This window comes from Syngnathus leptorhynchus, chromosome 11 (assembly GCF_054491065.1).
Source record: "Syngnathus leptorhynchus isolate UIUO chromosome 11, UIUO_Slep, whole genome shotgun sequence".
NCBI classification, from domain to species: domain Eukaryota; kingdom Metazoa; phylum Chordata; class Actinopteri; order Syngnathiformes; family Syngnathidae; genus Syngnathus; species Syngnathus leptorhynchus.
In genome coordinates, this window is record NC_141205.1 from 8,491,867 (window position 1) to 8,517,235 (window position 25,369).

At 42.1% G+C, this 25,369-nt stretch overlaps 4 protein-coding genes across 5 annotated transcripts; 3 read left to right on the plus strand and 1 right to left on the minus strand.

The window, feature by feature from the left end:
- Positions 1 to 1,406: 1,406 nt before the first annotated feature.
- Positions 1,407 to 11,220, plus strand: LOC147049338 (myosin heavy chain, fast skeletal muscle-like). Its single transcript, XM_085925079.1, has 40 exons — positions 1,407 to 1,675; positions 1,873 to 2,085; positions 2,248 to 2,391; positions 2,466 to 2,622; positions 2,717 to 2,744; positions 2,843 to 2,954; positions 3,072 to 3,164; positions 3,258 to 3,321; positions 3,394 to 3,492; positions 3,577 to 3,680; positions 3,757 to 3,895; positions 3,976 to 4,094; positions 4,173 to 4,322; positions 4,401 to 4,571; positions 4,645 to 4,951; positions 5,080 to 5,147; positions 5,227 to 5,314; positions 5,399 to 5,516; positions 5,580 to 5,703; positions 5,783 to 5,919; positions 6,003 to 6,258; positions 6,335 to 6,577; positions 6,661 to 6,837; positions 6,918 to 7,063; positions 7,240 to 7,330; positions 7,415 to 7,804; positions 7,885 to 8,011; positions 8,085 to 8,203; positions 8,292 to 8,488; positions 8,569 to 8,752; positions 8,818 to 8,983; positions 9,119 to 9,243; positions 9,325 to 9,633; positions 9,706 to 9,909; positions 10,001 to 10,126; positions 10,227 to 10,397; positions 10,484 to 10,588; positions 10,676 to 10,771; positions 10,849 to 10,980; positions 11,091 to 11,220. The coding sequence occupies exons 2-40, from the start codon at positions 1,885 to 1,887 to the stop codon at positions 11,109 to 11,111; spliced, it is 5,808 nt and encodes a 1,935-aa protein (XP_085781205.1). The 5' UTR covers positions 1,407 to 1,675; positions 1,873 to 1,884; the 3' UTR covers positions 11,112 to 11,220.
- Positions 11,221 to 13,034: 1,814 nt separating this feature from the next.
- On the plus strand, positions 13,035 to 16,715 carry p4htmb (prolyl 4-hydroxylase, transmembrane b). Its single transcript, XM_085924331.1, has 9 exons — positions 13,035 to 13,388; positions 13,506 to 13,587; positions 14,249 to 14,439; positions 14,530 to 14,626; positions 14,948 to 15,110; positions 15,204 to 15,389; positions 15,468 to 15,558; positions 15,639 to 15,762; positions 16,068 to 16,715. Exons 1-9 carry the CDS (start codon positions 13,035 to 13,037, stop codon positions 16,268 to 16,270), a joined length of 1,491 nt encoding a protein of 496 aa, XP_085780457.1. The 3' UTR covers positions 16,271 to 16,715.
- A 136-nt stretch (positions 16,716 to 16,851) lies between these two features.
- slc26a6l1 (solute carrier family 26 member 6, like 1) lies at positions 16,852 to 21,515 on the minus strand. The gene is made up of 19 exons (XM_085925080.1): positions 21,382 to 21,515; positions 21,159 to 21,298; positions 20,973 to 21,083; positions 20,734 to 20,909; positions 20,494 to 20,658; positions 19,998 to 20,150; positions 19,623 to 19,705; positions 19,402 to 19,549; positions 19,206 to 19,319; positions 19,046 to 19,123; positions 18,864 to 18,959; positions 18,681 to 18,787; positions 18,487 to 18,556; positions 18,316 to 18,408; positions 18,135 to 18,245; positions 17,677 to 18,054; positions 17,267 to 17,321; positions 17,066 to 17,199; positions 16,852 to 16,984 (listed from the first exon to the last, which is right to left on the minus strand). Exons 1-19 carry the CDS (start codon positions 21,513 to 21,515, stop codon positions 16,958 to 16,960), a joined length of 2,373 nt encoding a protein of 790 aa, XP_085781206.1. The 3' UTR covers positions 16,852 to 16,957.
- A 1,191-nt stretch (positions 21,516 to 22,706) lies between these two features.
- Positions 22,707 to 25,329, plus strand: kbtbd12 (kelch repeat and BTB (POZ) domain containing 12). 2 transcript variants are annotated; one of them, XM_085924563.1, is made up of 5 exons: positions 22,707 to 23,806; positions 23,872 to 24,142; positions 24,235 to 24,385; positions 24,455 to 24,652; positions 24,853 to 25,329. In XM_085924563.1, exons 1-5 carry the CDS (start codon positions 22,734 to 22,736, stop codon positions 25,017 to 25,019), a joined length of 1,860 nt encoding a protein of 619 aa, XP_085780689.1. In that variant the 5' UTR covers positions 22,707 to 22,733; the 3' UTR covers positions 25,020 to 25,329. The 2 variants fall into 2 exon arrangements, with proteins under 2 accessions (XP_085780689.1, XP_085780688.1); XM_085924562.1 differs by having other exon boundaries at positions 22,734 to 23,806; positions 24,235 to 24,652.
- Positions 25,330 to 25,369: the final 40 nt, after the last annotated feature.

Sequence of the window (25,369 nt, forward strand, 5' to 3'; positions counted from 1 at the left end):
AAAATAAGTGGGTGATCTGAATTTAAAAAATTTAAATGGATGCTACAGTAAATTTAAATTGGCTCGGTTTGTTATCCTTAACGCAGTTGCAGTTCCTTGACAAATAAAGAAAGTATCAGACAAAGATCAAAAGGCCATAAAAACACAATAAGCCTCGCGGGCATGTGGCTTTGGCTTGAGTATCAACATCGGCCTGATGCTATATTTGAGTTTTGCCCTAATAAGACACAAGATTTCCGAGTGGGTATCGTGTGACACATATTTATTGAAGACAGAAGCTCAGTATAGCCCCTTTAGAATTTCCTCTTGTTTTTCACTGCTGTAACTCGAGTCGTTTCGCAATGGCAGCGGTCCCTAATGTGTCTCCACGCTACTTTCAATGGTGCAGGCTGAGTGGCAGATTCTTAGCAAAAAAACCTTTGGCTTACCGAGACCACCTTTGAACGCGTCCTTTATATTGATGCCATGTGGGAAGAAATAACCCGATGCTCCACCAAATCTCAAACACTGTTTAAGAAAGTGCAACTGGAATGCGTCACTCAGTGAGTTACATTTAGAGATTGCCTTGTGCGTCCCTTAAGAGGAAGAAACGAGAATAGCTGCTGGCACTGTCGGGAGAATGAACCCCTTGGCGATCCTCCCTTTCTTCGAAGCTCAATGGCACTGATTCATTTTGAATCATTTCTGACTTGTATGGACTCTGAAACAGTATACGGCTGATATTTTAGAGCTCCTCCAAGGGACCGCAGCTGTGCCAGGCACTATTAAACAGAACTATCAGTCACACCTTTGACCTGTCTGCACCTGCTCTTAACCAAAGGCAGAATCTACACACTTCATAGTCAGGCGACTGAGTTGCAGATTCAGCAGTTTCACCGACAATGTACTGCAAGTTACACCATTTACATGCATTGCATATTTAATTTAAAAATGTGAAACATTTTATACATGAAATCGTTGCCTCCTTTTGATAACACAAAGGGTTCTGGAGCAAGCTATGTTATATCATCGGGTGTAGAATATAATGTGTATATATATATATATATATATATATATATATATATATATATATATATATATATATATATATATATATATATATATATATATATATATATATATATATATATATATATATATATATATATATATATGTATGATAAAATAATTATATATTGCAAGTGCTTACATCTTTTGAGATGAACCCAAAGGTTGTCAGTCAAGGATCCAACAAGAAAGACATTTCATACGGCAGCAAGATGCAAGAAGTTCTCAAGTAGCATGCCAAGCAACATGACCAAATAGAGCAAGGTGCATGTGAAGGCGTCCTATCCTACAGTATAAAAGGCAGCGAAAGAATCCATTCATGACAGACGTCCATCGAAGGTAGGTTGCTCAAAAAACTAAGTGACAGTTGTGTTACAAGAGGCTGGTCAAACCTCCGGTTACCATTTGTGTAAAACAGTAAATAATTATGTTAAGTGGAGAAGAAGAAATATGAGTCAAAGATAAAAAAAAAAAAAGGAATAAAAAAAAAGCAACACTTGACTTTGACATTTTTTAAGGTGTACTCTTGTTAAAAGGCTCTATGAGCCTCACCATACTTTAATTTTTTTCCCCACAGTCTGCTCTGAAGCCTCTCGGAATTTCTTCATACGTGGCTGTGTCCTCAAAGGTAAATTAGCTTTACATTTGGAAAATAACGTAACATCATCATGTACTTTTCTTGAAAATGTTATAATCATGCTTTCAGTTAGATTGCATGACAAGTGCTGTGTTTAAATTACTTTAAAAACAGAACTGTAACATCTGACATATCAAAATATTTTGCTGACAAAACCAAATCATTTGGATTATTTGGCTCTATTGTAGTAACAGGTCATCATGGGAGACGGAGAAATGGAATGTTTTGGCCCGGCGGCCATCTACCTCCGGAAGCCAGAACGCGAGCGAATTGAAGCTCAAAATACTCCCTTTGATGCCAAAACAGCCTACTTTGTGGCTGAACCCAAAGAGATGTACCTCAAGGGTAAACTGATGAAGAAAGAGGGTGGTAAAGCTACCGTGGAAACACTCTGCCATCAGGTGAGGAAAAACAAATCATACACGATGGAAGGAATTACATACATGTTTACATCAGGAACATATGGAACTTGCTTTGTGCACATAAAATAGCCTCAATAATTCCCAAATCATTGCAAGCATGGACAACTGAATAACGACCTCCCTCGTGTACTTCTGTGTCAGACTCTGACTGTAAAGGAGGATGAGATCCACCCAATGAATCCACCCAAGTACGATAAGATTGAGGACATGGCCATGATGACCCACCTCAGCGAGCCTTCTGTGCTGTATAACCTCAAAGAGCGTTATGCAGCATGGATGATCTACGTGAGTTTCCTTCAAAATCAGACAATGGAAGCAAATTGTTGAATGACTTGACATTTGTGACATGCTTTTTCCAGACCTACTCCGGGCTGTTCTGCGTCACTGTCAACCCCTACAAGTGGCTTCCGGTGTACGACGCGAAGGTCGTATCAGGGTACAGAGGCAAGAAGAGGATTGAGGCTCCTCCCCACATCTTCTCCATCTCTGACAACGCCTATCAGTTCATGCTCCAAGGTATCATCGATTCGTATTCATCCCACTGCTCAGCAAAATAAAAAAGTTCATGATTATTCTCAGTTCAATTGTAAACCTTGTTGATATCTTCCAGATAAGGAGAACCAGTCAATCCTGATTACGTAAGTGCAAACAAAAGCGTATTTTGATTTGCATGGCAACTGTTACACTATTTGGGTCATTTTGAATTCAATGTCTTGAAATGCTTTTTGTAACGCAGCGGAGAATCTGGTGCAGGAAAGACTGTGAACACCAAGCGTGTCATCCAGTACTTTGCGACAATCGCAGTGGCTGGAGGAAAGAAACAAGAGCAATCGGCTAGTAAAATGCAGGTAATACACTGCATGTTCTGTATATAAATGTGTGTATTTTGATATCAATATTTATAAAATATATCAGAACACATACTCCATATAGTAACGTCCAATCGATGTATGGCTATTTTATAGGGCTCGCTGGAGGATCAAATCATTGCAGCAAATCCCCTGCTGGAGGCTTATGGTAATGCCAAAACTGTGAGGAATGACAACTCATCTCGCTTTGTAAGTTTTTCTTTGCAAAATCATTCCTCTTTAGAATAGACACTATTGTGGAAAAAAAAAATCCCCCTAAATTTTACCGGCATTCTTCTGTAGGGTAAATTTATCCGAATCCATTTCGGATCCACTGGAAAGCTGGCTTCTGCAGATATTGAAACATGTAAGGATGCTAACCACATAGTTTTACTGCTGGAGGGAACTATTTTGAACTGACTCTTGCCTTGTTATGCAGACCTGCTGGAGAAGTCTCGTGTGACCTTCCAGCTGTCTGCTGAGAGAAGCTACCACATCTTCTATCAGCTCATGACCGGCCACAAAGCCGATCTCATTGGTGTGGACTAGTGAATATTGACACTTTCCTCCATTTAGCTAATTCTCGTACACGCATATGTCTTAACATCCACGCTCATTACAGAGGCACTCCTGATCACCACAAATCCTTATGACTTCCCAATGATCAGTCAGGGTGAAATCACAGTCAAGAGTATCGATGACATTGAAGAATTCGTCGCAACTGATGTAAGTGATACTATCTTGTCGGTGAGCTTAAACTATAATGGACGACTTATAAAACTGGTATATGATTTCTATACAGACTGCCATCGACATTTTGGGATTCACCGCTGATGAGAAGGCAGCCATGTACAAGCTGACTGGCGCTGTCATGCATCACGGCAACATGAAATTCAAGCAGAAGCAAAGAGAGGAGCAGGCTGAGCCCGATGGCACCGAGGGTAGGAAATAGAAGACGTTCAAAAGGAACTTATGTTTCCTGTGATATAGATTTTGAAATATTGTTGCTTTTCACTTACAGTGGCAGATAAAATCGCTTACCTCATGGGTCTGAACTCCGCTGACTTGCTCAAAGCTCTGTGCTATCCCAGAGTGAAGGTCGGAAATGAATATGTGACCAAGGGCCAAACTGTGCCACAGGTATGAGGGTGTGAAATCGAAATGGCTATCACGCATTCAAATGACAACATTTCTGACTTATTTTCTTGATCATTTAAGGTTAACAATTCAGTCTCGGCTCTGGGCAAATCCGTCTATGAGAAAATGTTCTTATGGATGGTGGTCAGAATCAATGAGATGTTGGACACCAAGCAGTCCAGAAGCTTCTTCATTGGTGTCTTGGACATTGCTGGTTTTGAAATCTTTGATGTAAGTGTAGTACATAAATATCAGAAAGCTTGGTCAAAATTGCATTCAATTCAAAACTCTTGTTGTGTTATGTGACAGTTCAACAGCTTGGAGCAGCTGTGTATCAACTTCACCAATGAGAAACTGCAGCAGTTTTTCAACCACCACATGTTTGTGCTGGAACAAGAGGAGTACAAGAAAGAAGGAATCGAGTGGGAGTTCATCGACTTCGGTATGGACTTGGCTGCCTGCATTGAGCTTATTGAGAAGGTAAACGAGCAAACCATCCAAACACGGAAATAAATGCGTTGGCGCGATAGTAAAAGACAAAATGTCCTTCTAGCCAATGGGCATCTTCTCCATCCTTGAAGAGGAGTGCATGTTCCCCAAGGCTTCAGATGTCACCTTCAAGAACAAGCTGTACGACCAGCATCTTGGAAAAAACAAGTCGTTTGAGAAGCCAAAGCCGGCCAAAGGCAAAGCTGAGGCCCACTTTGCTCTTGTTCACTACGCTGGCACTGTTGACTACAACGTCAGCGGCTGGTTGGACAAGAACAAGGACCCCCTGAACGACTCAGTTGTTCAGCTCTACCAGAAGTCCTCTACCAAGCTTTTGGCTCTTCTCTATGCCGCACATGGTGGCCCTGAAGGTAAAGTTATGTTTTCAAACTGTACATGTTGTGTTTCTATTGGTTTAATAATGCACTGGTAGACTTAGATGTAGATTTTGTAAAAAAAAGACCTCAATAAAAACGTACATGTCATGTTCACGTTACAGCCGACGCCGGTGCCAAAAAGGGCAAGAAGAAGGGTGGCTCTTTCCAGACCGTGTCAGCTCTTTTCAGAGTAAGCGTCGGCCCCCAGACACATGTATGGAATATCATGTCTTCCACTACTTACACATTCATTTTTGGTCACATTTCAGGAGAATTTGGGCAAGCTGATGACCAACCTCAGAAGCACCCATCCTCATTTCGTGCGTTGTTTGATTCCTAATGAGTCCAAGACTCCAGGTACACCTTCTCCAATATTAGAATTGCATTAGAACTATGGAACAATAACAAAAAATCTGAAGCTGAATTGACCTCATTTTCAAGGTTTGATGGAGAACTTCCTGGTCATCCATCAGCTGAGATGTAACGGTGTGCTGGAGGGTATCAGAATTTGCAGAAAGGGATTCCCCAGCAGAATCCTCTATGGTGACTTCAAGCAGAGGTAATGATGAATATCAAATGGCGTTCAATGACATGAAGTAACCGCCAACTTCCCTCCAATCAGATACAAAGTATTGAATGCCAGTGTGATTCCTGAGGGACAATTCATTGACAACAAAAAGGCTTCAGAGAAACTCTTGGGCTCTATTGATATTGACCAGAGTCAGTACAAGTTTGGACACACCAAGGTAAATTGTTTATCTGGGATGAACGTGAACCAAATTACTTCAACACTTCATTCAAAAATGCATGGCTGCTGTTTTTCAGGTGTTCTTCAAAGCCGGTCTTCTGGGTACTCTTGAGGAGATGCGAGATGAAAAACTTTCCATCCTGGTGACCATGACTCAGGCTCTTTGCAGAGGTTACGTCATGAGGAAGGAGTTTGTTAAGATGATGCAGAGGAGGTACGGTGCACTGACCGTCCATATTCTCCTGACACTTCCCTTCAAAGAAGAAAAAAAATGAGTCTTTGCTTCCATTTTGTCAGGGAGGCCATCTACTCCATCCAGTACAACATCCGCTCATTCACCAATGTCAAACATTGGCCATGGATGAAGCTCTACTTCAAGATCAAGCCTCTGCTCAAGAGCGCGGAAGCAGAAAAGGAGATGGCCACCATGAAGGAAGACTTTGAGAAAACCAAGGAGGACCTCTCAAAGGCCTTGGCTAAGAAGAAAGAACTGGAAGAGAAGATGGTGTCTCTCCTGCAGGAGAAGAATGACTTGCAGCTGCAGATTCAGTCTGTAAGTGAGACATGGAGTTGTTGTTTTTTAATGTGTTGACAAATTATTTGTTCAAACTATATCATTGTGACTCCAGGATGGCGAAACTCTTGCTGATTCAGAGGAAAGGTGTGAGGGGCTCATCAAAGCCAAAATCCAGCTTGAGGCCAAAGTCAAAGAGGCTTCCGAGAGGCTGGAGGATGAGGAGGAGGTGAATGCCGAGCTGACGGCCAAGAAGAGGAAGCTGGAGGACGAGTGCTCTGAGTTGAAGAAAGACATCGATGACATGGAGCTTACCCTGGCTAAAGTTGAGAAGGAGAAGCATGCCACCGAGAACAAGGTTTGATCTTTGCATTCTTTTTTACCTGACAAATCATTCAGAACACTGCAGACATTGATATTAACATGAAGTAACTTGTGCAGGTCAAGAACTTGACTGAGGAGATGGCCACTCTGGATGAGTCCGTTGCCAAGTTGTCCAAAGAGAAGAAGGCCCTCCAAGAGGCCCACCAGCAGACCCTGGATGACCTTCAGGCAGAGGAAGACAAAGTCAACTCTCTGACTAAGGCCAAGACCAAGCTGGAGCAGCAAGTGGATGATGTAAGTCATGACAGATTTAGCCCCCCCCCCATCAAAAATAATTTCTAAACAATAATAATGATGCACCACACTCTAAACAGCTTGAAGGATCCCTGGAGCAAGAAAAGAAGCTCCGCATGGACCTTGAGCGATCCAAGAGGAAGCTGGAAGGAGATCTGAAGCTGGCCCATGAGACCATCATGGATCTGGAAAACGACAAGCAGCAGTCTGATGAGAAAATCAAGAAGTAAGAGAACGCTCAATGATTCAACGACCATGAGTTCAATGACTTCATTCATACGAATTGTTGTGGAAGATAAATGACAACGCTTGTCAGTGGTCACATCTCACTGGCTACTAAACTCAATTTGAGATTATGTCAGGAAATATCGGATTGGTAATTATTGTTGTATTGTTACACAGGAAGGACTTTGAAACAAGCCAGCTTCTTAGCAAGATTGAGGATGAACAATCCCTCAGTGCTCAGCACCAAAAGAAGATCAAAGAACTTCAGGTTGGTTCATGGATGGTAAAACCACCAATGTGGTGGCAATCTTGACTACGATGGACTTCATCATTTGGGGAATACACATTTCAGGCCCGCATTGAGGAGCTTGAGGAGGAGATTGAAGCCGAGCGGGCCGCTCGCGCAAAGGTGGAGAAGCAGAGGTCTGATCTCTCCAGGGAACTTGAGGAGATCAGCGAGCGACTTGAAGAGGCCGGCGGCGCCACAGCTGTTCAGATCGAGATGAACAAGAAGCGCGAGTCCGAATTCCAGAAGCTGCGCCGTGACCTGGAAGAGTCCACCCTGCAGCACGAGGCCACCGCCGCGGCTCTCCGCAAGAAGCAGGCCGACAGCGTGGCTGAGCTCGGCGAGCAGATCGATAACCTTCAGCGCATCAAACAGAAGCTGGAGAAGGAGAAGAGCGAATACAAGATGGAGATTGATGACCTCAGCAGCAACATGGAGAACATCTCCAAATCAAAGGTTAACCGCCACCGTTTACTTCATGGCAGCTTTGTTTGTCTCCTCGTTCTAATGTTTCTTATAAAATGTAATTTTTTTAGACCAACCTGGAGAAAATGTGCCGCTCCCTTGAGGATCAACTGAGCGAGCTGAAGTCCAAAAATGATGAACATGTGAGACAGCTCAATGACGTTGGTATCCACAGGGCAAGACTTCAAACCGAGCACGGTGAGAGACATCTTCAGTATCTACGTTTGCCTCAAGGATAGCAGATGTATGAAAACCAATATTTTCTTATTAGGTGAAATCAGTCGCCAGCTTGAGGAGAAAGAGGCCCTTATCTCTCAGCTGACAAGGAGCAAGCAGGCTCACATCCAGCAGATTGAAGAGCTCAAGAGGCACGTTGAAGAGGAAGTTAAAGTACGTGAACATTTTGAATCTAGGTCTTCTGCTCAACTTCACTCTTGGACTTTTCTAACGTTCTGTAAAATTCCTTCCTCTTCAAAAGTCCAAGAACGCACTGGCCCACGCCGTTCAGTCCTCCCGTCACGACTGCGACCTGCTCCGAGAGCAGTATGAGGAGGAGCTGGAGGCCAAGGCTGAGCTGCAGAGGGCATTGTCCAAGGCCAACAGCGAGGTGGCTCAGTGGAGAACCAAATATGAGACCGATGCCATCCAGCGCACCGAGGAGCTCGAGGAGGCCAAGTAAGCTACAGCAAAGGAACAAAAAATGATCACGATTAATGATTAAAGCGCTCATGACACCAAGTGATGCGTCTTTGCAGGAAGAAGCTTGCTCAGCGTCTCCAGGACGCAGAGGAGTGCATCGAGGCAGTGAACGCAAAATGCGCCTCTTTGGAAAAGACCAAACAGAGACTTCATTGTGAAGTGGAGGATCTGATGATCGACGTGGAGAGAGCCAACGCTCTGGCTGCCGCCCTCGACAAGAAGCAGAGGAACTTTGACAAGGTCTGTTCAGATTATGCCAGTTGCGGTCTCCAAAAAATATTAAACACGTTTTTAAATGCTTTCAGGTTCTTGCTGAGTGGAAGCAGAAATATGAAGAAAGCCAGGCTGAACTGGAGGGAGCTCAGAAGGAGGCCCGCTCTCTCAGCACTGAAATGTTCAAGATGAAGAATTCCTATGAAGAAGCTCTGGACCATCTGGAGACCCTGAAGAGGGAGAACAAGAATCTGCAACGTGAGCCAACATATTCACCAGAATCTTTTTTTTTTTTAAACAAATCTTAGTTGACCAAACACTCTTTTTTTTTTTTTTTTTTTACAAAGCTGAGAAAGTGAAAAATAAGTCTTTTGTTATGATGCTTCATTACAGAGGAGGTCTCAGACCTGACGGAACAAATTGGTCAGACCGGCAAAACTATTCACGAACTGGAGAAGAGCAAAAAGATTGTGGAGACCGAGAAGTCTGAGCTGCAGTCCTCTCTTGAAGAGGCAGAGGTATGTTTTAAGGAAAGCAAAAGGTGTGTAGAATTTCCAAATCCAGAGCCCACAGCAAAAATATGCTTTGTTTTTGTCAAGGCTACTCTGGAGCATGAGGAGTCCAAGATTCTTCGTATTCAGCTGGAGCTGACCCAAGTCAAGGGCGAGATTGACAGAAAGCTTGCAGAGAAGGATGAGGAGATGGAGCAGATCAAGAGGAACAGTCAGCGTGTCATCGAGTCCATGCAGACCACTTTGGATGCTGAGGTCAGGAGCAGGAATGATGCTCTGAGGCTCAAGAAGAAGATGGAGGGAGACCTGAATGAGATGGAGATCCAGCTGAGCCACGCCAATCGCCAGGCAGCTGAGGCTCAGAAACAGTTGAGAAACGTCCAGGGACAACTCAAGGTACATCCATCCCTTTTTATTCATGGTTAATGACAGACTTCAACTGAACCTGCTCTTCGAACGTTCATTAAGGATGCTCAACTGCACCTTGATGACGCAATTAGAGGCCAGGAGGAAATGAGGGAACAGGTTGCCATGGTGGAGCGCAGGAACAACCTGATGCTGGCTGAGATCGAGGAGCTGCGAGTCGCTCTGGAGCAGACGGAGAGAAGCCGCAAAGTGGCTGAAGCTGAGCTGGTGGATGCCAGCGAGCGTGTGACGCTTCTGCACTCTCAGGTAAACACTTCATAAAGACAAGCCGACATCCAAACAGTGCAGGATATAATAAAATGGTTGAATAGCGACACTTTGCTCATCCTTTCTTCAGAACACCAGCCTGATCAACACCAAGAAGAAGCTGGAATCTGATCTGGTCCAGGTCCAGGGTGAGGTGGAGGATGCCGTGCAGGAATCAAGAAATGCTGATGAGAAGGCCAAGAAGGCCATCACTGATGTAAGTCATCTTATTGCAACAGAATGAAACTTCCAGCACCTTTTCTCCAATGGCCATCCATGAAATGAGTAAATCCTGATTTCCTCTCACAACACTTCAGGCTGCCATGATGGCAGAGGAGCTGAAGAAGGAGCAGGACACCAGCTCTCATTTGGAGAGGATGAAGAAGAACCTGGAGGTGACCGTCAAGGATCTGCAGCATCGCCTGGATGAGGCTGAGAGCCTGGCCATGAAAGGTGGCAAGAAGCAGCTCCAGAAACTGGAGGCTCGGGTAGGTTGTCCCAAAGAACGGAACATTTTCTTCTCCTATTCGGGGAGTTTTGTGGTTTAACCAGATCAAACCCTTTTCGCCAAAAGGTTCGTGAACTGGAGAACGAGGTTGATGCCGAGCAAAGGCGTGGTGCTGAGGCTATCAAGGGTGTGCGCAAATATGAGAGGAGAGTTAAGGAGCTGACCTACCAGGTAGGTTGAAACTTCATCAACTCATGCAAATGTCACTCGTGTTACAAATAGATGTGGTTTTAAAATGAGCATTGTCAATTACAATAGACTGAGGAGGACAAGAAGAATGTCCACAGACTCCAGGATCTGGTGGACAAGCTGCAGCTGAAGGTCAAGGTCTACAAGAGGCAGTCCGAGGAGTCTGTAAGTATCCCTGATGATTCTCATATCATTGTCAATCAACTAGCCACGTTATAACTGAACTGTGGCCTTCGATACAGGAGGAGCAGGCCAACGGTCACCTGACCAGGTACAGGAAGGTTCAGCATGAGATGGAGGAGGCTCAGGAGAGAGCCGACATTGCTGAGTCCCAGGTCAACAAGCTGAGAGCCAAGAGCCGCGAGATGGTGAAGGTAATACAATAAAAACAATCTGATCAAAGAAAATTTCCCTCTCATAAGCCGATCTCAAAATCTGACCGGTGCCCTTTTTTTTTTTCTTCTCCAAACCACTGTCATTGCAGAGCAAGGACGCTGAAGAGTAAGCAGAGAATCAACGTGATGCAGCAAGAGTCATAAAATATGATTTTCTTGTTGCCAGTTTATGTTGAACATGTTGTGACTCTGTCAATAAAGCCTAGATAGCATGCGGAAGCTTCTCAGTGTTATTCTCCTTCTTTATGTTTCTTTGCACTAGTAATATAATATATAATATTTGAACATTTGTCCACTTCTTTCATAATCTCATTTTTAATCATTCTTCTTTCATATTCTCGTTTGTAATTATCATATTTTTTATATATTTTTTATAATATATTTTTATATTTTAATTATATTTAATAATAATAATTTAATTTAATATATATATATTATATATTTTAATAGTTTTCAATATTTATTTATTTTTTCTTTTTATATTTATATAATTTATGAACAGCTTTAATATCTATCTCCACCTGAGAGTTCCCAACAAAAACAATCCATAGCAGCCAGATAGACTGGACTTGGTATTTAGAAGCGGTGCAAGTCAAAAGTGCAAGTCAAGACTATCGCACAAGTCTTCACCAAATTCCCAACAGGTTCCAAGATACTGAGGCAAAAATCATGCAAGTGAAGTTGAGTCCTCTAAATTTCAAGACAGTCAAGTCACTTTGCAATCCGACTTCGCTGTTCTAATCCATTCCTAATGAAAAGCAGAAATGACATGAAGCTATTAAGTTAAATTAAGTCAAATTGTGTTTGAGTCAAATAACCAAATATATTAATTTAAAATGAGAGTACAGAAGAAGTAGCTTCTACATGAAAAATGACAACAAAACATATTAATGGGCAATAGAATTGATTAGGTTGATACCAATTTATCAAAATGTGTTGTGGCAAAACATCAATATGCAAATTCAAACTATCCTCTGCTTAAAAACTCATTCATTGTATTGAATAGTTTTTTGCTCTTTCTGATAATGCCAATAAATAGCACATTTAAAAGAAAAGTAATACTTTGAGGCCAACTTGTGGCAAGCCTGAGCTACAAGGAAAATAGTGCTTTGGTGCCACCTTGTGGAATCTATACCAAATTACTCTTTGCCCATGCAAAAAAAAATATATATTCTACATGGTAATTTATTTGGACAGGTAACCAAAAATGAAAGGTGACATTTACATGATATTTACATCAAAACGTTGCTTTCCAAGGGCTCATTAAAATAAATGTTTTATTCAATATATATACATGAAGATGAAGAAGATGAAGATGGATGTATCTAATAACTATTGAATAATTTCCCTCACATTAACATAGTTCATTGACAAGATGCTAAAAGATGACATCAAGGCGAATGGTTTAGCTTCTCCTGAGCAAAAAAAACAAACAAACCAGCAAGTAGGTAATTTTTTTTTAATAAAAGTGAATATGCAGAGGCTTAACTGTGTTTCGTTTTGAACCATTCATGCATCCATTTTGGTACACTGTTTATATTTCCTTCCTGGGCACAAGTGAACTCAAGGTGGTTACGCCTCGAACTGGTCACTGTATGGGCATTAAAAAAAAAAAAAAAAAAAAAAAAAAAAAGAGTTTTTCAGTTCGCAAGAGGTCAGCAATGCATCGCAGGCAGGCTGTTGCACTCACCCCTGCATTGCCATCATAAAAATATTCGCACATGGAGACGACTATTGGCTTTCAGTCCTGAACCATGATTTGACAACTCATTTGATACTAGAACTGGTGTGTCGAGGATTTTTTTGGGGAGGGATCATCCAACCAAGCATCACAGTGCTGGGATGCGCATTACTCTCGCTGCCAAAGAGAATTTGGTGCAGTGTAAACAAACCGACTGCGGTATAAACTAGTGGCAGAACTATGAGCGCTCACTTTGAGGTTCGTAAAGGATTTTGAAGCGTAAAAATGTCCATTTGATCCGTCAGATGGATTTCGAAGCTGACGCCTCGTTAACCACCACTTGAGCCCCGCGATGAGCAACCAGAAGGAGGCGGGGGATACCACCAGCAGCAGCAGAAGAAGCAGCGCGTCCGGCAGCGCGCCTTCGCGGCTGGGCCGGCCGCCCTGCGAGCGCCTCCCCGGCCCGAAGACCAGTGTGTGCTCCCGCTCATACTTTGTGGTGGTGATGGTCTTCTTCCACGTCTACATCATCAATGTGATCGCCCTCCTCTTGTACGTGCACTACAGCAGCGGACAGGAGGACACCAGGCCGGGTCCTCCTCGCGGCGCTTCGAGTAGCGACAAGCAGAACCCACAGCCGCCGCGTCCGCCATCGAAAGCACCGCTGCTGCGTGACATTTTTCTCCCACGCGTCGAGGGCATCCGAGTGAGTATGCTGGGCTGCCATGATGCGTCATGAATATTTACCACCATGCCATTATTATTCTGCATCGCAAAAAAAAAAAACACGCGGATCTAATAATCGTCTCCATTTATTTGCCAGGTGGGACATGTTCAGAAAGTGTCATTAGTGCCTGGAAAAGTCCACGAAATGAAAACTTTGAGTCTGAAACCTCTGCTCTTTGGTAAGTATGATTTCAAATCACAAGAGTTACTAACAAAGTCTGTCTTCAGAAACACAAAAAAAAGCTTGAAACAATATATTTTTTTAATTGTTGTAACTTGAAGTTTGCAGTGGTGTAGAACTTAACTGCATTCTACCGTAAACTGATCTGATGCATTGGTTATTTTATTCTCAAACTTTACTGAGCCACGGCACATTATAAATGTATATTGTTCTGCAAAAATATCTATTCTCATACAATAAATATTTAACTAAAACTTCCTTCTCACATCTGACCCAATTTTGGCTTAATACTCCCCAGGATGGTGTACAGATGACATAAGTGCATCTGTTGGGGGAACAGAAGCAGCAATGCATGAGCAAATTGTCAAGTGGGTCAGGTATCCTGGAGCAAAAACGGTCCAGTGCATCTTAAGTTAGATAATTATGTACAGTAGAGTCTTCAAAGTGGAATCTTCCAGAAGTGGTACAATTTGAAGTTCAAATGAAATATTCTGGAGGAAAAAAATATCTCTTAAATAGCATGTGTTTAACTTTCGAGGATTTGTTGTAACAAGTCAATAGGTTCCTGGGGAAATGGCATTTATTTTCAGGGAAAGCGTTTAATAATTCAAAGGTGTAACATTTTTCTTGTAGCTACAACTGTGTGTGTCGTTGTGCAGAGATCCCTGGGTTCTTGTCAGAGGATGAGTGTCGAATTGTAATGCAGCTGGCACAGCTAAAGGGTCTAATGGAAAGTCAGTTAATGGTGCAGGATGGCCAGGAGGAGCTGGCCAAGGAGCTGGACCTCAGCCCAGTGGAGATCTTCAACCTTCTCGATATTAACCAGGACGGACAACTGCAGCTTCATGAGGTGTATGTCACTGTGTGGATCATGATTGTGACATGCAATGTGGAGTCTCTTAGCACTGACTTGTCAAATTCATCCTATATCCTTTGACAGATACTGACTCATTCACGAGTGAGGGACGGTATTTGGCTCACGCCAGAGAATTTGCAAGAGATCTATGCCGGGCTCAATGCAGACAAAGATGGCAATGGTAAGAAGTCAGTCAATATTATTTGTTTAGTGTTACACTAATCCTGAGCAAATATAGATGTTATTATTATTATTATTATTATTATTATCATCAATATACTTGAATAATCATATTGTATGTAGTAGTTATTATTAATAATATTATTATTCTTCTTATTATTATTAATAGCATATGTACGAAAACTAATTATTATTATTATTATTATTATAATAATTATTATTATTATTATTATTATTCAACTGGCGCATTAGGTCTCATTAGAATGTGGGAATGTACCAAATATTGTTGTATTGTAACAGGTGTTTATTTCTTATGCTGAAGGTTTGCTGAGTTTGGAAGAGTTCAGGCTCCTGAGTGTCGATGCCTTCCAGCGCTTTCTGCTGCAACAGGGGGTTAAAAGGAGCCAGCTGGTGAGGAATAGTCGGCACACTTGGCTATACCAGGGAAAAGGAGCTCATCAGGTCCTTCAAGATATTAAAATAAGGTGAGGACGAAATGAAGCACCACCTCCTTCCTTTACCATTCTATTGCAAGGAGGTTTTGTCATCAAAAGTTAAAGCCATTGTTAATGCGCAAGGGTGACTCGCCTGACACGTCTGCCGACAACATTGGTGGACCTCAGCGAGCCGCTGCAGGTGGTCCGCTATGAGAAGGGCGGGCACTATCACGCCCATCACGACAGCGGGCCCTTCTACCCAGAAACCGCCTGCACTCACACGCGTCTGGCGGCAAACGCCTCTACCCCTTTCGAGACGTCCTGCAGGTGAGAGCACTTCACTTGTGATATCGGCTTTTTGTATTCCAATGCAACGTTAGTTTCTATGACTCCACGCACACTCAGGTACATCACTGTTCTCTTCTACCTGAACTCTGTCGAGGGGGGCGGGGAAACCGCATTCCCGGTGGCAGACAATAGGACCTTTGATGAAGTGGTACGTGATGAATATATGTGACGGAGATTTGGAAAAGTGTCACCATGGCTGATGATGATCAAGATTTTTTTTTTTTTAAGTCTCTCATTCAGAATAATGTCGATCTCATGGACACTAGAAGGAATTGTGACAAGAGTAACCTAAGGGTGAAACCTACCAAAGGGAAAGCTGTGTTCTGGTACAACTACCTTTCAGACGGAAAAGGTATCGTGCTCCTTACTGGCTTACTGCATTTCAGTTGCATTCTTTAGTTGTATATGAGCAGTGGCGGAGCTAGAGGGGAGACCACAGGGGCACTGCCCCCCCTGATATATGCTTGGACCACCCCAGATGCCAGACCAGTTAATTGAATTTTGGGTATCTGACTCCTCCCCCCAGAAAAAAAATAAAATCCTAGCTCCGCCAGTGCATGAGAAGTATTGTAAAGTTTAAGTAGTAAGAAAAACTGCAAATAATTTTATTTGTCCCCAAAATAATCACAGGGGTGATATATTTTTTTTCCCCTTTAGGTTGGGTTGGCGAACAGGATGAATATGCTCTGCACGGAGGCTGTGTGGTCACCCACGGCACTAAGTGGGTCGCCAATAAATGGATCAATATCGATCCAGATTACCAGCGTCAGGCTCGCTACGAGCAGCTGGTATCCAATCGGCCAGATGATGAGGTTGATGAAGATTTGACATGGAATTCCGATATCCATCAAGAATTGTAGCTCAGAATCTAACCCCCTGCCCCCCCCCCCCCCTTCTCTCCTGCACACAACCCGTTTGATGACCGCAAAATGTATTCAGGGAATGAGGTCATGGTGGCTTTATGCAACTTTTGAGGCACTTTTGTCAAGTTTTGCTTGATATTGTTATCTATTTAACTGACTGTGTATAGTTAGATTCCCCCTTTTAGGAATGTTGCACTAAAAAGTCATCCAAAGGACCCTTTGCATGTTTTGCTGTTGCACTTGACTGAGATGAAAACATTTTAGTATTAAGTATTGCTACCACGACCAAAAATATACACACACACACACACACACACACACACACCGTGTGACGCATGTTGCCTTGTTTTTCTTGCTTGAATCCTTTATTTTTCGATTGTAACACACGAGGTATTGTTCAGCTCCTCTATTTTTGTCATTTTCTTTATAGAACTGCTCTGTGTTTCCTATGTGTGATCAAATATAAAATCAAGATTCTATGCCTTCTGTTTTACGGAAAAGCCATAGTCACAATATTAATTACCACCAGAATGAGTGAGACACATTACTGAGTAATAATGACATCATTTATAAAGACATTTTAAAACATTATCACAAGATAAATTTTACCAAAATAATCTGACAGACTAAATGTTGGAAAATCCCACCTTGTGGAAAACCAAATGTCCAGTCTGGCTAAGGTTCCTAAAGCTTGGTGTTGCGATCCATAACCTAGAACAAGATATGAGGTCATTTGTATACAATTAACCAACAGACCATGAAATGTCAGATCAAATTAAATATTCAGATTACACTCAGTGTTGATGACTCAAATCCGTGACGGTCCAGACAGAAGAGCACGGCATCGTGGACAGAGGCAAATAAATGTCGCTTTGTTATCGAGTCAGAGAAGAAGTGGCCAAGCTCCAGTTGTTGGACCACACATGCTGAAGAGAAGAGGAGTTGACAGGTATGTCAAGTGGCAGGACAGTTGCGGTTTGTGACACCACTTACCTTGACAACCTGCCAAGTAAACGTCAATATCAATCGCGCTGAAGTCTTGGAAAATCTGTCAATGAATATCAGATGTAAGTCAGTGATGGAGGGAGTTTGCATAGCTGAAAAAATAATGTATGGACAAAAGTATTTGGCCAATTATCTCCGATGCAAACATGGAAGAAAACTACGTGTTTAATAAAACGTGATAAATAATGGGAAGACTTTCTGTGTGTCTGTGGAAATATTTGTCCACATACACAAGAACATTTTGGAATTTATTCAGGGCTACTATTTTCTAAAATATTTCAAGAAATCACATTCTTCACCAAACTAAAAAAAAAAAAAAAAAAGCCTTTATGGACTATTTTTTGTGTACTTGGTTTCAAATTGTTCTGCAATTTATTTTTTATTTTTTGCAAACCTACATTTGTCATGGTCTTCAAAGCCACTGTGTCAATAAAATTAGCCGTGGAGAGGTCAAGAATAATGGAATGGATGTCCCAGGTCCATTTGCCTAGAGACCCGAGAGAGATGCGCTCCAGGTCACGACTCATCGTGTCTTTACAGCCGAAGGAGTCCAAAGTGGTGGCGTCACTGTCCATCTGCTTGGATCCTGAACTGGTGTTGTCCGAATCGCCTCCCTTCAAGTACTCCCATCTACACTGACCATCTGTTGTAGTGGGTTTTATAAAAACTGTGTCATTTCCTCTGTCGGTCCAGTTCTTCGCTTCTGTGGCCAGGCTTTCTCTCCAGGTTTTGGCCTCTTCCTCCACAGAGAAAACTGCTGACTGGTCAGGAAGTTTCTTAGTAGAAACACATACATCCTGTTAAATCATTTTTCATTTCTTGAGTGTAACTGCAACATGGGCTAGAGTTACATTACCTCTCTCTTGCTTTGTCTTTGAGCCCGTCTCGTTTCTCTCTTTTGTTTACGTTTCTCTTTGGCTTCCTGTCTCTTCTTATAGGTGATCATTTTATTGATGTCAAGTCCACTCTGGAAAAAAAAAACATTGAATGAATAATTTGTAGGGAAACTACGAAGACTATTCTCAAAAAGCGCAAACCTTTTCTTTCAGTGCTTCTAGGTACAGTTCGGCATTAGCAAAATATACTGGAGCAGAAGAGCGGAATATCATAATACCTGGAATTTCTCTTGCCTGCAAAACACAAATATGAATGATATATTTTGATGCTGGAATAGGAAGGCTTTCACTTTTTTTGTTGGTCTATCCTACCTCTTTGTAAATCTCGATATCCACATACAGTTCTGAACCTTCAACATTTCCCAGAACAGAATAAATTGGTCTAAAAATGAAAAAGCAGGAATGAGCTCGACATTAGCCGCACTAATATCATGATAATATAAAGAGCGCTTCATAAAAAACATTTTGTCCACTGCATTAAAAGAAAAAAAAAAACATAGTCTTACAGCTGGGTTCTGAAGATAACAGTAAAGAGTGCAAACACAATGGCAGCAGCGAGGCCCAAATCCAGATTGAAGAGCAGAGTGGACACCCACGTGAACAACCACAACACCTTCAGGACACCATATAATAATCAGTCTACATTCAACACAAATTAAAATATGTCCAACTGTTGTCAACCTCCTCACCAAATCGATCTTGTTGCTCCTCCATAGAATAACAATATCTGAGTATTGTTTGAACATACCCTTCAAATTCACAAAGACAATACACGCCAGAACTGCCTAAAAAAAAAAAAAAAAGGTTATAAATTCTAAAATCCAGGCATAGGATTTTGAAAGAATTTAAAGTAATTAGTCGCGCAGGAAACCTTTGGAAGTTCCTGGAAAAGTGGACCAAGTTTCAGGATAGTCACCAAGACAATTACAGCTGATGTTATTCCAGCCATCTGTATGAGCACAAGGAAATGTGTCAAATCTACTTAAGTCAAGCTGGATCGCATCTTATTCTGTTTCTACTCTTCCACCCACTTGTGTTTTTCCACCAGTGCTCTCTTGAATGAGACTCCGAGACATGGATGCACATACGGTGTAGCATTGGAAGAATCCACCAAATGTATTGCTGAGACCCAAAGCCACTAGTTCCTGTAAAGTCCAAAATCACCATGAAAGTTGCAAATAGTTTCTCTTTGCAGAACTCATCAAACAACTGTTAAGTCTCCTGCACCTGGTTGCTGTCCACTTTGTATCCGTGTTTCAGTGCAAATATTTTCCCGAGAGAAATAGATATGGCGTAGGAGACGAGAGCCAGTGCGAAAGCATCTCCAATAACTTCACTGAAAATGTTGACTTTTGGTACAATTGGAGGACTTAACCTGCAGAGTAAAAGAGGAGGAAAAAGTGGGTCAAGGAAGGATCATGACAAAAAAAAATTTTTAAGATGCTTACCCACTCGGAATTTCTCCAACAACTGGAATAGTAAAGTTTCTATTTAACTGGCCATAGTTTGATATTAGAGTTGCTGTTATAATCTGCAAAAGATATTTCATTAATTAACACTACGGGGAGAAAAAAAATGTCAAATTATTGTACACAGCAGAATTCTAACTCATTGAACCTCATTGGATCATATTCTGAAAGAGAAGTTAATTATTAATTGTCACTTTTTTTTGCTGTCAAGTGCACAAATATAGAGGCCCTCATCTCTACTGCTGACTCTGTATGTTTCTTAAGCCTTTTCAAGGCTGCACGATCAGAGCCTGCCTAAAACCGCTGATGTGCTAACACGAACACCCCAGAAAGCGTGTCCTCGTGTCAACTGACCGTGATGAGCTCCACTGGGATGGGAACTGGCAGCCTTGGGCTCAGGAGGGAGTTGAGCTCCTTTGCTGCAATCAGCAATATCAAGGATACCACACTGACAACCAGAGTGGGGAGGTGCGTCTGCGGCAGCAAGCGGCAAACTTCCTTTAGAGTCTGATTAGTGGAAAGAAAGAGAGCGAGAGCGTTATTATACTTGAAGGTAATAGTCGAGCTGAGTAAAGCACAAGTTAGTAATGATTATTTTAACAGTCATACATGGGAAACAGAAGCAGGTATATATTTTTTATCGAGGGGGAAAATATGTGTTAAGGCCAAATTAAAGTTAGTTTTTATTTTTTTTTTATTTTTTATTCTTTAATTCTTTAATTTTTAATTTTTAATTTTTAATTTTTAATTTTTAATTTTTAATTTTTAATTTATTTCAATTCCCTTGGTCTGCATCTATATTATATGCTAGCATACATACTACATATTTATCAGAGTACCTCTTACTTACATACACCAATGACAACGGCCCATTAAAGCGTGCTGGTGACACCCCAAAGATGTATTTTAGTTGCGCCACCACAGCATGGAGGGCAGCAGCAGCTGTGTACGCTCGCACCAGAGGTTCAGATAAGTACGTTCCCACAAAACCGAATTTGAGCAAACCCAGCAAAACCTGAACACAAAAATACAATATCGCTAAAAGACCTTTGACCTTATAAGGTGAGATTGTCCATCTTGTTGATCATACCTGTATAAGTCCTCCCAGGACAGTGGTAGCAGCGGCCACCTGCACCCTGTACGAGTCCCGAGCAGCTATGTCCACCTCAGTCGTGACATTGGTTCCATTGGCTTTCAAGAAATCAACATCTGGAGCAAGTCTCTCGGTAACACTACCCACCATGATGCTAAGCACAGCAAATGTACCTGTGGAACAAACAAGGTGCTATTTCAAGCAGTACTCACCTTGATAGCACTTTTTCCACTCACCGATCGAAATATGACGTGATGTTCCGAAAAAGAAGTAAATTAATGCTGGGTAGAGAGAAGTGTAGAGGCCAAAAACAGGAGGAAGCGAGGCCAATAATGCATAAGCCATCCCTAAAATCAAAATATGTCATTTTAGACCATTCAAATGAAGGACAGTAAAATGATCAAGATGAACGAATATCCAACCTTGTGGCAGGTGCATTATTCCAACACTAATTCCAGAAATGAAATCTGGCATGCCATCATCCCAGACAGAATATTTGGGCAGCCAATAGAACACAGGAAAAGTGCTCAAAATCCCCTGTTTAAATTTGGGGATTGTACATCTGCAATTCGTGTACATTAACGGATGAAATGTCTAAGCAGTATTTAAAAATAATAATAATAATAATAATAATAATTGCCTTACCTGATGGAATCTTTAAGATGGTGAATTACAGATGGTTGATTGTCAACGTACGATTTCCTCTGTGCTAACTCTTCAAGTCCCTGCTCATCCAGCACTTCCCTTTCAATTTTATATTTCCTATATCTTGAGTCCATTTGACCTCAAATGTGTCTTATTAACAGCACGATACTCAAAACAACTCCAAAGACCGTCATCTGTAAATCTGATACCGCGTTTCATTTTTATCTGTATATGCATATCGGGTTGCCTAATGGTTAACTCTGGCCAGGATGTTGTGGGAAGAACAGTGATTGGTAGACTTTGTGATTATGTTTGTTAAGGAGAAAATATTAACTTACAGGAAGTTATAATGGGTCGTTGCAACGGTTTATCCGGTTCACTTTTCATTCAAGGCAAATGTGAGGCTAATGATCCGTGTCATGTCATCTTCAAGTTCAAACCACGATGGTAGACAATTTGTAGATGGGAGTGTTAGTTAAACATGCGGCTATATTTTAATTTTGTTTTACTCTGCTGTCGGCAACAAAGTGGTAAATAAAAAGCTGATCTCAATTGCCTTATGTAAATATGTGTATCAAGTGACTTTCCAGGATTGGCTTTGAAAGGAAAATATAAAAATATTGTTAGGTCTGTTTTCACACGCATGCGTGCTTACAATGAACTGGGCCTTTAATAAAGTGCAACCGTGAAATATGAGTCGGAGCTATGAGCTTTTCATTGCGGTCATTCCAGAACCGAGCGCTCGTGACCCAGGCAAACAAACTTCCAATGATTCTAAACCAAAATTGAATGAAATTGAAGTCAATCTACAAGTATATGATGTCACATTTTTAAACGCTAACCTAACCTGACCAGAAGAACTTTAACCTTTAAGCGATATAGGCCACCAAAACAGGGTCTATTTTGGGGTCAGTAGCTCAGAGGCCCAGAGCAGTGGAGGGGGGGACATATCTTCGCCTCCTGCAGTGACTCAGACCCACTGCCGAATGATGACAATAACACATGCTGTCCCATAAAAAAAAAACAAGATCTTCAATGTTCTTCTGAGATGGCAGGCGGCAAGGGAAGCTGATGAATTTGGTAAGGCTTTATTTCTATGATCACGTTAACTGAGCAGTGTATGAAGTGGACGTGCATGTTATGTAGTCTTACTTAAAAATGTTATGATTTGCCAACGGAGATATTTGAATTTTTCTCATTCTAATACTGAAATCGTATTACGAATCATGAGAATGCCTCACTCCAAATAGGATTCTGATACGACCACTATTTCTGTTTTAGTGAACGCCCCTTCGCTAGACCCCAGTATTTACAAGTCCGTTGATTTTTCACACTTCAACCTCAAAGCAAAAATGGATTTCACGGCCAAGCATGGACAGGTTCTGCTTGAGCAGTTAAGGAAGATGAGGGAGACTGAGCACCTGACAGATGTAGTGCTGATCGCCGAGGGCGTGAGCTTTCCCTGTCACCGCCTGGTTCTGTCTGCCTTCAGTCCCTATTTTCGGGTTATGTTCACCTGTGGCCTCCGTGAGTGCAACAACAGAGAAATCTTCCTGCGAGACACCCCGGCCGACAGCTTGTCTCTCCTTCTGAACTACATGTACAGCTCAGATCTTCCTCTCACCAACACCAACGTGCAAGGGATCTCGATCGCAGCTTTTCTGTTTCAGATGGATGATGTCTTCACCCAATGTCAGCAGCACATGACCGACAATATGGACGCCTCCAACTGCCTCGGCGTTTTTTACTTTGCCCGAGATCTGGGAGCAGAGGAACTTGCCGATCATGCTCAGCGCTATCTGAGGCAGCATTTTGTCCAGGTATGCCAGAATGAAGAAGTTTTAGATCTCGAGGCGCACCAACTAGGGAAGTTGATCAGCTCGGATGATCTTAATATTTCAAGAGAAGAAACCATTTTAGATGTGGTTCTTCGTTGGGCCAAGCACAGTTTTCTGATGGAAGGAGAAGTTCGTAGCAAGCACCTCCCTGAGCTCCTCAGGAAAGTTCGCCTACCCTTGATCAACCCAGACTATTTAAAAGAGACAATGAAGAGGAATACAGCCTTGCTAGCTGACTTTGATTGTCTGGAGATAATGAGGCAAGCTTTGGAGGTTGTAGAGATGCATCCCTCCGCTGTACCACGCAAACTAAAATTACGGTATGGGATGGAAACCACCGATTTGCTGCTCTGTATCGGTAATGACAGCAGTGGGATCAGGTCCAGATATGAAAACTACAGCGAACGTAGCTTCTGTTACGCCCCCACGACGGGTCGAGTTTACTACATCACTTCACCTCGATACGGAGACGCTCTGGGCTATGTATGTGCGGGAGTCGTAACCGAAGACAATACCATTATCGTATCAGGGGAGGCAGGTGCCCGCAGGATGTCCCGACAAAAAGAAATGGATGTAGAGCTCTACAGGTGAGACGGATGAAAAGACGATCGAGCAACAATGCAAGGAACTTATCGTAGGTTTGGTTTGGCAGGTACAAAGTGGAAGCCCAAGGCAGTTGGGAGCGCCTGACATCAGCGGAGTATCGAGATTCGTATGGGCTGGGCTCCTTGGGTGATACCTTGTATCTGATTGGTGGGCTGATGAGGTTGAAGAACCAGCTTCTCATCACTAACTGTGTGGAGCGATGGTCTCTTCAAGGAGGACCTTGGCGCAGTGCAGCACCTCTACCAATACCACTGGCTTATCACAGCGTGGTCAGGTTGAAGGATCGCCTGTACGTCATTGGCGGGAGAACTCCACAGGTAAAAAAAAAAAAAACACTAACTTGAATGTGTCAAATTCACCAGGAACAATCCAAATCTCCTTTGTCATACCTTCTCTCTTGACTAAACAGTCATACCGAATGGATGATGAACCAGATCGCCTTAGCAACCGTCTTCTTGAGTATGATCCAAATATAAATAAATGGACGGAGCTGCGTCCGATGAAGTATTCCAAATACAGATGCAGTGCTGTTGTGGTCAACGAGGAAATTGTTGTCATGGGTAAGGATGACCAGAGGAAAGTCAAGTGGTTCGTTACAGATTCAAAAAGTTGCAATGTGGTTCCAATAGGGGGTATCGGTTGTGAGGGTGTGGACCGAGGACAGTCAAGACACTGTCTTGATGCTGTGGAGATCTATAACCCGGATGAGGATTACTGGAGGGATGGACCTGCTCTACCATGCGCTCAACTGTCACTGCGCTCTAATGCCTCAAATGCAGGAGTGGTAGGAGGAAAGATTTATGTGTGCGGATACTACAAAGGAGCAGGTGAGATTATCGTCTTTGTCCATATATAGGCTGTGTCAGAAAAATTGCAGGACTGGAACGGTTCAGGGGATTTCTTCAAAGGGGAAATTTAGTTTCGAAATATTTCATTTGTAAATCGGTCCTGGAATTTTTCTCCAAACACTGTGTATTTTAAAAGGATGTTTTAACAGAATAATGCTTGATGGTTTTGTGACTCCCAGATCGTCACGATGATATCACAAAAGACATCTTGGAACTGGACACCTTGGACAACCGATGGACGGTTGTCGCTCGGCGTGCTTTGATGCACGACAACTACGACGTTTGTTTGGTGGCAAGTTTAAATCCGAGGGGACTAATATCTCCACCTGCAGACCTTTCGCAGTAAAAAAAAAAATGTCAGCTTGGATTTTGTGAACAGATTCAAATGGTAAGCACTTCAAAAGTGTGTTTAGTAGTAAATTATACAAAAAGACGCTTGCATGAGATCGACGCACACTATTTAGTCAAAAAGCTTTAAGAAAATTATTTTTGAGGGAAAAAAGTCATGTTTCATATTATTAGTTTGAAGTAGATACATATAATATATATATTTTTATTTCCTTTTTTTTCCCTTCTGCCATTTTCTATTGCTTAAAATGTTGAGGGTGACAGATTTTATCCCCGCAGTTTTTGTGATTCCTTATCCCTTTTGTCAAACGTCGATGAATGCAGTCTGCACAACTATTTTTGTAATAA

What these genes read in the sequence shown, in the direction of transcription:
- LOC147049338 (XM_085925079.1), top strand. Translation starts at nt 1,885, where the DNA reads ATGGGAGACGGAGAAATGGAATGTTTTGGCCCGGCGGCCATCTACCTC. An exon ending in TGGAAACACTCTGCCATCAG is followed by an intron (nt 2,086 to 2,247) that starts GTGAGGAAAAAC and finishes CTTCTGTGTCAG; the next exon opens with ACTCTGACTGTAAAGGAGGA. An exon ending in TGACGCTTCTGCACTCTCAG is followed by an intron (nt 9,910 to 10,000) that starts GTAAACACTTCA and finishes TCCTTTCTTCAG; the next exon opens with AACACCAGCCTGATCAACAC.
- p4htmb (XM_085924331.1), top strand. Translation starts at nt 13,035, where the DNA reads ATGAGCAACCAGAAGGAGGCGGGGGATACCACCAGCAGCAGCAGAAGA. An exon ending in CTTCAAGATATTAAAATAAG is followed by an intron (nt 15,111 to 15,203) that starts GTGAGGACGAAA and finishes TTAATGCGCAAG; the next exon opens with GGTGACTCGCCTGACACGTC. An exon ending in ATAGGACCTTTGATGAAGTG is followed by an intron (nt 15,559 to 15,638) that starts GTACGTGATGAA and finishes TTTTTTTTTAAG; the next exon opens with TCTCTCATTCAGAATAATGT.
- kbtbd12 (XM_085924562.1), top strand. Translation starts at nt 22,734, where the DNA reads ATGGATTTCACGGCCAAGCATGGACAGGTTCTGCTTGAGCAGTTAAGG. An exon ending in ATGGATGTAGAGCTCTACAG is followed by an intron (nt 23,807 to 23,871) that starts GTGAGACGGATG and finishes TTGGTTTGGCAG; the next exon opens with GTACAAAGTGGAAGCCCAAG. An exon ending in TTGGCGGGAGAACTCCACAG is followed by an intron (nt 24,143 to 24,234) that starts GTAAAAAAAAAA and finishes TTGACTAAACAG; the next exon opens with TCATACCGAATGGATGATGA.
- slc26a6l1 (XM_085925080.1), bottom strand. Translation starts at nt 21,515, where the DNA reads ATGGACTCAAGATATAGGAAATATAAAATTGAAAGGGAAGTGCTGGAT. An exon ending in CATCTTAAAGATTCCATCAG is followed by an intron (nt 21,299 to 21,381) that starts GTAAGGCAATTA and finishes CACGAATTGCAG; the next exon opens with ATGTACAATCCCCAAATTTA. An exon ending in AATAATGCACCTGCCACAAG is followed by an intron (nt 21,084 to 21,158) that starts GTTGGATATTCG and finishes TTTTGATTTTAG; the next exon opens with GGATGGCTTATGCATTATTG.